The following is a 10,187-nucleotide window of genomic DNA, read 5'->3' on the forward strand; positions in this document are numbered from 1 at the left end:
TAACAATATATACATATATATCAAAGTATGTTTAAAATATATTTACAACACTTTTAATATATTTTGATGTTTTAAGTTTATTAAGTCAGCTGTCCTCGTTAGTAACCTACAACTAGTTGTCCACAGTTAGATGTATAGAAATAAATCGATAAATATTATCTTGAATCAATCCACGACCCAGTGTATACGTATCTCAGTATTGATCACAACTCAAACTATATATATTTTGGAATCAACCTCAATCCTGTATAGCTAACTCCAACATTCACATATAGAGTGTCTATGGTTGTTCCGAAATATATATAGATGTGTCGACATGATAGGTCGAAACATTGTATACGTGTCTATGGTATCTCAAGATTACATAATATACAATACAAGTTGATTAAGTTATGGTTGGAATAGATTTGTTACCAATTTTCACGTAGCTAAAATGAGAAAAATTATCCAATCTTGTTTTACCCATAACTTCTTCATTTTAAATCCGTTTTGAGTGAATCAAATTGCTATGGTTTCATATTGAACTCTATTTTATGAATCTAAATAGAAAAGTATAGGTTTATAGTCGGAAAAATAAGTTACAAGTCGTTTTTGTAAAGGTAGTCATTTCAGTCGAAAGAACGACGCCTAGATGACCATTTTAGAAAACATACTTCCACTTTGAGTTTAACCATAATTTTTGGATATAGTTTCATGTTCATAATAAAAATCATTTTCTCAGAATAACAACTTTTAAATCAAAGTTTATCATAGTTTTTAATTAACTAACCCAAAACAGTCCGCGGTGTTACTACGACGGCGTAAATCCGGTTTTACGGTGTTTTTCGTGTTTCCAGGTTTTAAATTATTAAGTTAGCATATCATATAGATATAGAACATGTGTGTAGTTAATTTTAAAAGTCAAGTTAGAAGGATTAACTTTTGTTTGCGAACAAGTTTAGAATTAACTAAACTATGTTCTAGTGATTACGAGTTTAAACCTTCGAATAAGATAGTTTTATATATATGAATCGAATGATGTTATGAACATCATTACTACCTCAAGTTTAGTAGGTAAACCTACTGGAAGTGACAAGAAATGATCTAGCTTCAAAGGATCTTGGATGGCTTGAAAGTTCTTGAAGTAGGATCATGACACAAAAACAAGTTCAAGTAAGATTTTTACTCGAATTAAGATAGTTTATAGTTATAGAAATTGAATCAAAGTTTGAATATGAATATTACCTTGAATAAGAAAGATAACCTACTGTATATAACAAAGGTTTCTTGATCTTAGATGATTACTTGGAATGGATTAGAAAGCTTGGAAGTAAATTAGTAAACTTGAAGGGATTTTGAAGTGTTCTTGAAGTGTTCTTCCTATGATGATTATAGCTTGATTCTTGAAGTGATTTTTGATGAAGATGATGATTAACTACTGGAAAAATACGTTCATAATAGTGTGTGTGTGTGTTGAGAGAGAATTAGAAAGAGAATTGGAAGTGAAATGGAGTGAATGATGAGTGGTAATTGGTGAGTGGTGAGTGGGGTTAAAAGGAGTTCTAGTTAGTTGACTAGCTCATGATAGAAGTTAAAATTGATTAGTCATACATGACATAATCAAGAGTGGAATCCCATGCTAGTTCCTATTGGTATATACTCATAGTAAGTACGTTTTGAAGCTGTGTATAATACGGATAAGAATACGACTAGAATTCTTGATGAAAGAAAAGAATGGAAAAGTAACTGTAACCATTTTCGTTAAGTATGAGTGTTTTGATATATGTCTTGAAGTCTTCCAAAAGTATTTTAATACATCTAAATACACTACATGTATATACATTTTAACTGAGTCGTTAAGTCATCGTTAGTCGTTACATGTAAGTGTTGTTTTGAAACCTTTAAGTTAACGATCTCAATTAATGTTGTTAACCCATTGTTTATTATATCTAATGAGATGTTAAATTATTATATTATCATGATATTATGATATATTAATATATCTTAATATGATATATATACATTTAAATGTCGTTACAACGATAATCGTTACATATATGTCTCGTTTCGAAATCCTTAAGTTAGTAGTCTTGTTTATATGTATATAACTCATTGTTAATATACTTATGGAGATACTTACTTATCATAATCTCATATTAACCATATGTATATCCATATATATATCGTCATGTCGTTTTTACAAGTTTTAATGTTCGTGAATCGCCGGTCAACTTGGGTGGTCAATTGTCTATATGAAACATATTTCAATTAATCAAGTCTTAACAAGTTTGATTGCTTAACATGTTGGAATCATTTAATCATGTAAATATCAATCTCAATTATATATATAAACATGGAAAAGTTCGGGTCACTACAGCTGTGAGGGCTGGAGTGATCAAGCTACCGTTGAGAGCACTCTAAATGACAAGCTACCGTTGGAATGATACGTGGATCATACATTGACAAGAATTCAAGAAAATAACCATCGTCTATTTAAATTTAGGTGATATGCTTAAATGTTAACATTTCATAGTTTTATTTTGAAGAAAATGAAGGGAAGCCGAACGAAATTAAAATAATTTAGTGTTCCTGAGTTTTGATAAGAAAAAAGGAAAAGAAGTGAAAGGATGATTTTTGCGTAATATTCCTTCTAATATTTTCTGCCGAATTAGAAGTATCACTTTTTCCCCTTTCATTTCGTATAATTTCATTTCTTTTCTTCCATGATAATACTCAGAGAACAGAGGACACATACGGGCTGCATTTTGATTAGTTATTCTCGTTTCACTTAATTGATGGTACTCTGACTATTTGTCTCGCTGGACTCACTTAAGCATTGGATCCAACGTGGCACAAAAGTCACGCATGGTTCTTGAGTAATGCGGCGTTGGTTTGTCCAAGAAAGGGAGCGTTCGTTGTCAAGCAACGGAGAAAGCAACGTGAGTGAGTTCGTTTTTATTGATTTTATATTATTTTAAAATATTATTTTAAAACTTTTTTCATCACTCTACCAATTACTCTAACACATCATCACAATACTTCTAACTCACACCAAAAACTCACACTACCACTACTTCACACAAAAACTCATACGTCCTAATCATAAAAAAAAAAATACAAAAAGTAATCTACACCACAAACTCCCGCCCCTATCACTACAAGTAGTTTTAGAGAAATTATCAATAATTGTTATAAAAAAAGTCCTCGCAATATCTAGTGGAATTTTCTTATTTTTTACAAAAACGGAAATTAAAATCAAAATAGATAATTAGATGAGAAGATCTAATCGCGTTACAATCAATTCAAACTTATGTGTGAGATCTTACAATTTTTGTTACGTCTATTGACGTAAACTATGTTACAATCCAAATAAATTGAACAAATACACAAATAACCATATAAAGTAACAAATTAATGGAACACCAAATTACATACTCTCCTCAAATATATTGTCTACTGGTATTTTAAGTTTGAGATGTCCTAAATTAATTGTTCACTTTTATAAATGGATAAAAATAATGTGTTAAAAATCCTTTATGTCCATACTTTATTGATACATGACAAAAAATGGATAAAAAGTAAGAATAAGATCGAAAAGTTAACAAAAAAGCATATATAAGAGGTACTTTTTCTTAAACCGTGTGTTTTATTATCTCGGGACGATATATTTGGTACCGAAGGATTAAAAACAAGCGATAAACACCAATTGACACAATAAAGTATCGGCGTAAGGATAGACACAAATAAAATCGAGAAATGATTCAAAAAAGTAACAATTAATTTCTTAAATAAAAGGTACAAATAATCAACCGTAAATAAAAACGTTTCAATTGAGAGGATCAAACATAAAAAATTAGTTTCAGTTCTACTCTTCGCTGCAAGCATATTATACTTGATTTGCCCTTGACTTCAGACAAATTCGATCCTAATTAATACACCGGCGGTGCATGTTCTGGAAGTTTCTACACACAACCTTTAATCACCGTAAAAAATGACGGCTTTTAACGCCGGTAACGTATCTTACAAGTTCGACTACCGGTCGACGAACGATGACGCATGGTATAACTGCGGCATCGTTCTTGATCACGAAAAGCAGCAGCTCCGCGTTAAATTCGAGCATTTCAAGCCGATTGAAAATGATGAGGTTTTCTCGATTACCGATTTCAAGGATCAAGATCAACTCGATGAATTCATCGCTAGATTCCGTCCAGTTTCACTGGTGCTCGATGATAATGAGTGCTCGAGAGTGATTGAAGGAATGACGGTATGCGCTACCTATGGAGACGAAGACTCGCTTCGATACTTTGACGCCGTCGTTGATGCTGTATGTATCTCAAATCTATGAACTTCAAATTAGGGCAAAATACGCCTTAATGCCGAAACCTAAAATTAATTCGATTAAAATTGACCTGAGTATAAATTGTGCAAGAAAAAGTTCCTATATTCTATATGCACATTGGAAGTTAATAATTAAGTTCAATTGTACTGTTCGGTTCAAATTGTTGTTTTATTTATAAATGTGTAGTTGTTCATCTAATTGTAGGCATAATTACATTTTGTTGCTTTGTTATCCCTAGCTAATTGTAAAAATTTTGTAATTTGGCTGATCATGAATGTTGATTTTAGTATAATTGAATGAAAACTTAATGAGCTTAATGTATTAGAAGATCTGTTGTTGCAATAGTTTATTTGTAAAATCATGCAGGTTTTAACTATTTGTGTCTGTTAAGCAGTTAGTCGCTAAGGCAATAAGTTTTGTACTTGTATTAGTAGCTACCGATGTATCTTCGTGAAGCGAGTATTCTTTCACTTCTGTACTAAATTTATGTTCTCTATTGGATAGGTGTATTACAAAGAGCATACGGCTAAAAAGTGTCTATGCAACTATATGTTGTTCTGGCAACATGGTCCTCAAGAAGGAAATATTACAGCAACAAAACTTGAGAATATAAGCCTGATATCGTATGGTGTTGATGATCTCATACTTTCCGAATTCTCAAAGCTCGTGGAGGAAAATCTTAGAGGAAAATCTTCTGAGTTTTTTCTAATCCCAAAGAGCTCGTTTTTGTCCAAAATAACAAGCTCAAATGAAACTCTCTTACCACAGGCAAGTTCGGCATGCATCTCACTGTCTTTTGTCTTGTTGTTTTATAAGTTATTGATTTTATTTCCTAAATGGTTGGTTTTTTTATTCGTAGGAGTTTGGCAGTGTGGGACATAGTTCTCTCGTTGGACACTCTAAAGGTTTTGAATATGGACCTGACGATGTTTTATAAATTTCATTTGCTAAATTATGTGGAGTAATAAGTTATTGGAACTGAGTTTAGTTTTTGTTTTCATGAATAGGGAAGGAGAGGTTCTTCCTTGAATTGAGTGATCAGGATAGAGATATGGGAGGTGTAAAAGAAACTGGACGTCATCATTACATAATATTAGAGAATTTGGAGAGAGATTTATGCCCAACATTGATGATGATGTTCATCCACGAGCAAACTGAAATCACAGCACAAGCATACGTTTTCCCAAACTTGTCAATGGAAACATATGCACGAGGAGCAATTGTTGTGGAGAGCAAATCAAATCTCAAGAGATTATATGAATTTATAAATAATCCAAATCAATTTATAGTTTCTTCAACTGGAAGGTAGTCATTATTGTTTTATACAATTGCTTATGGGTCAATTTCATTATCATGGTTCTCTAGTCTTTTACAGTTTTATTACTAGCTGTTTATGTATAAAAAAATTTCTTTATTTAGGCCATGGGTAATAGCTGAAGACAAACATAGGATTGGAAACTTCAAGACAAACCTGCAGGGCTTGCAGCCACGGGTTGAGGTAATACTTTCATCTTCTGTTGCTTTTGTTGCAAGTGAGACATTGCATCACCGATGCATGTGGTCTCAAAGACTTAGGTGACGAGTTCATTAGTCTGACCCATAAGTTATTTACTTTTGGTTGAAAAATAGTGTCAGATCCAGGCATTGGTACTAAATGGAGGTCTCAAAAGCCTATTACTGTCGATGATGGTTGTAAGTTCAGCTCAGGCTGGTCTTTGATCATGCCCAGTTAAAAATAGGAAAGTTTAAGGTCTTTGCCTGGTTATAGATTATACACTGATTAGGCCTGTTCCTGATATAAATTTCAAGAAAATAGATAGTGAACGGTCATAAATGCTATATTTGACCTTTTAAGTATCCTTTTTTAGGTTTTCTGATTTATTCAGTTATGCCAAATTTGCCCTCCCAACAACCCTTTTTTAAAGCCACTTATACTACCCCTTTGTTGGTAACGACAAATTTTTTGGGATTTTTTTTTTAGAACGGCAATTTTGGCATCGAATCCTCTCATTTGCCACCCACGCACCCGTTAGGAAGAAACTCCTCGCATCCATCGCGCAAAGCGTACCCGGAATGCTTTAGGTTAACTGTTTGGCCCGCACAGAGTGAAGGATACCAGAGGCACAACCTTTGGAGAAAACTCCCCCCCTCAGGATTTGAACCTGCACCTAATTTTCAAGGATACAGGCCCAAAACCAACTAAGGCTTTTTACCACTCAACCAATAACCAAATTTTTTGGGATTGAAGCTATAAATAGGCTATATACTTTCACTTTTGTCTCATTGTAGGCTATATACCCCAAATAATCTCACTGTATGTTATAAACTTTCAAAAAGTGTATTCATGTCAACAAACGTTACCTGCTACCAGGGGCGAAACTATTTGGGGGCAAGGTGGGGCGCCCGCCCCCAGTAGATTTGCAATTTTCAGTGTAAAAATTTTGGGTTTTTTGATTTTGCCTCCGGTGGAATTTTTTTTACCCCAAAACCTACATATTTTGCCCTAAAACCTTCAAATTTTACCCAAGTTTCTCCAACTTTTGCCCCAAAACCTTCAAATTTTACCCAAAAACCTTCAGATTTTGTTCAAAAACCTCCATAATTTTCCTAAAAATCTAAATTTTTTGCCCCAAAACCTCCATATTTTGCCTAAAAAAATTGCTACGGTTTTAAATTTTTTTGCCCCAGGTGAAAAAAATCCTAGTTCTGCTACTGTCTGCTACCGGTTGTACCGGTAATTTATTACGTTGCATTTTTTTTTCCTTTAAAAATGACATTATAATTAAGGGTTGAAGCTATAAATAGGCTATATTCCTCTTCTATCCCAATGTAGGCTATATAGTTTCTGGGTTTTATATACCAACCATAATCCTATGTGGAATGACAACTCATTGCCAAGTAGGATGACACGTCATCACATGTTTTTGTTCCGGGTTAAAAATTTTAGTCGTTTATATTAATACACTTTTTGAAAGTTTATAACCTACAGTGAGATTATCTGGGTATATAGCCTACAATGGGACAAAAGTGAAAGTATATGGCCTATTTGTAGCTTAAACCCATTTTTTTTATTTGTCATATTAGAGTAAGTTTGAGTAACACAGGGCAATAGAATATTGAGAAAATGTAAAATGTAGTCGTTTATGACTGTTATCCATCTATCTAAATTTAAATTGGACCAGGCCTTAGCCCACCTGGGTCTTAACCGGTTCTCAAACAGTTCGGTACTTATCTCAGACAGCGTGCACATATCTTTCAATTACAATGGGGCTTTTAGGATCGTTTTTGGATCAGTTGCGAACCGTTTATCACTACTGCACAAGTGATATAAAAGTTACATTTTTTCATCTGTTTTTGATATTTCTTCAACGATCTTTGACCTCCTTTCTCTTTTTATTCCAGAACGTAAACACAGATAGTGAATTGAAAGTCGTCTGGTTAGGAACAGAAGAGTATAGGAACGCTAAACAACTAAAAGATCTCTTTATAGAATATCGTAATCATTTAAATGGACTTGCACAAAGGTTGGAAAAGGAGGAGGATAAGGTAAAGAAGAAGATGAAAACCGACAGTCATTAAGTGCAAGTTAGTTTCTGCAGATCGTAATATGCACATTTAAGTTAAGGTAAACACTACTTAACTCTAATTATATGCAGTTTGACTATTGTTTTTCTACATAAAAAGTTGAAAATTATTATATATTCTTTGTTGCAGGTGTTGTAAAGGTGCTTTGAGGTAATAACTCTATGGTTCAAACAGAGCTTCATTTGGATAAATCGTTCTTACCTTCGATATGGATCCTTTCAACATTTTGAACGAAGCTTCATTTGAATGAAAAGTTCGTATTACATTCGCATAAGATCCTTTCGACTATGTGACAACTGTAGTAAAGGTCTAACCTTCATCGTGTCATGTACAAGCTAATGTATGAGTTTTTTATTTATTAGCAACCGAAGAAAAGCAATATGTGACCTGTTAAATGGTTGCTATTTTTAGTTAGGAATATATTTTTTTTTTTTTGTTAATTTTCAGTTGTAATGTGGAATTGCTGGATGCTTAAGCGTAAAGTTTGTGTGTCCAAGTTGTCGTAGTAAGTCCCCTGTTAGCAAATGATATGATTGATTTTGTGTATTAATCACCTAGTCAGTTGCTGAGTGAGTAATTTTTTCTGGTATGGTATACGATGTACAAAAACACGAATTTATAGCTCATAACCCATAAGAAAGGTTTATACCTATTTTGTTTTACAAACAAGTCTCCATATCACGAGATGGTTGACTTTGATGTTCAAGTTGTTCATTTTGCATACGACGATCAACATGTAAAAGATGGAATGCTAGTTTAAGCTTTCTGTATCCTCGATTTATAATTTCATTTTGGGAGTCTGATTGAGTGGTTGAATCATTTCTTATAGCCAAATTGGAGGAAGCTTTATAAAACCTACAGTTTGAATTTTCTGACATAATTAAAACTGATTAGTAAGATAAATATATGTGAAAAGGAGAGTGTGAAATTGTTTTACAGACTGATCAGGTGAGTGGTTATTCCCCCGTCAGCGATTCCAATTACTTACCTTTAAAAAAAAGGTAATATATGCTTCCCTCGGTTCTCAAAAGCAGATACATTTTGGGCTTTTATTTACTCTAGAATTTGTCTAAATATAAGGCCATAACGGTAGTACATCTTGTGTTGTTACTTGGACGTAGTAAATGAAAAAATGTGTAACAGAGCAGTCCATAAAGCACTGCTTGAATCAACAGCACTTATAGCAGTTGTTAAGCAAAAGATGGGGACATCAAGAGTGTAATAGGAACATGTTTTATACGATATCTGAGATTGATAACTTGTGACCATCAGATACTGTAATGTCACTTGTACAAGGCTTCATGTAGGCCGGCCAGTTGTACATTTATGCCACTGTAGTCATGCACATTCTAAACTTATAGCGGGTGTACATTCATGCAACACGTTGTTTCTGGTATGTGCAATGGTGCAAGGAGCCTTACTATTAGTATTTCAACTTTCTATTGCATAATCATATTCTTTCAATTCATCATCCAACTGTAACTCTAATTCCCAATTTAACACTAAATATTTAAAATCTGTAACAAACAAGTGTGAGCTCTCATTAGGTTTATAGTCTGTTGAGCTCGGTAGTTTTGGTTGTACGTATGCACGTTTTTAGGGGTCTCATTAATTTGATGATTCTCATATATGTTATATAAGTTTAACGTTTTTTCGCCATTTTGTGTTACAAGAAGCTCGCCTCTTATTAAAGGCACGCACGCAAAACTACAGAAACTAAAAAAATGGGTCGTCAAGTTTTGCAATTGATGACCATTACACAAATTCTGGCAAAAATCACATGAGTGACCATGATTCTATATCTTTCCACGTTCTTATTTGTCGTAAACATGGTTGACAAAAGAATATATTAAACCGGAAATGTTAAACAAAAGTTTTTCCCTTGCATCTTAATTGAAGATATGCATAGACCGAACTCATATGCAGAAAAGGATAATAAATATATAATGTTCGCAATGAACACAGGAACCTCAAAATCGTACCAAAGACTCAAATCAAACAACAGCAAAAAAAATTAAGAATAAAAAAAAAACACATTTAAGGAGTGTACTTTGTAGATGCTCACATCATCGTAGCACCAAAATCACAGCAGAAGGAACTCCAGTATGACCCTTCATAGCTACACTTAAGCTCCAGCCCTTTGGGGGGGAAAACACAAGCATACTTTTTGTCGCCTTCATGAAATGCAGCAAAACCATTTCTTCTGCAAAAGAAAACCAAATTTTAGTCCTTTGAGTCATAAAGCGAACTAACTAAAAACAAACTAATGTAAACAAAATTCTTG

At 33.4% G+C, this 10,187-nt stretch overlaps 1 protein-coding gene across 1 annotated transcript; it reads left to right on the forward strand.

Moving 5' to 3' along the window:
• The first annotated feature begins 3,847 nt into the window (after positions 1–3,847).
• On the forward strand, positions 3,848–8,315 carry LOC139855454 (uncharacterized). The gene is made up of 7 exons (XM_071844678.1): positions 3,848–4,303; positions 4,823–5,086; positions 5,178–5,223; positions 5,326–5,623; positions 5,738–5,816; positions 7,721–7,943; positions 8,033–8,315. The coding sequence occupies exons 1-6, from the start codon at positions 3,971–3,973 to the stop codon at positions 7,895–7,897; spliced, it is 1,197 nt and encodes a 398-aa protein (XP_071700779.1). The 5' UTR covers positions 3,848–3,970; the 3' UTR covers positions 7,898–7,943; positions 8,033–8,315.
• Positions 8,316–10,187: the final 1,872 nt, after the last annotated feature.

This window comes from Rutidosis leptorrhynchoides, chromosome 6 (assembly GCF_046630445.1).
Source record: "Rutidosis leptorrhynchoides isolate AG116_Rl617_1_P2 chromosome 6, CSIRO_AGI_Rlap_v1, whole genome shotgun sequence".
Lineage (NCBI taxonomy): Eukaryota > Viridiplantae > Streptophyta > Magnoliopsida > Asterales > Asteraceae > Rutidosis > Rutidosis leptorrhynchoides.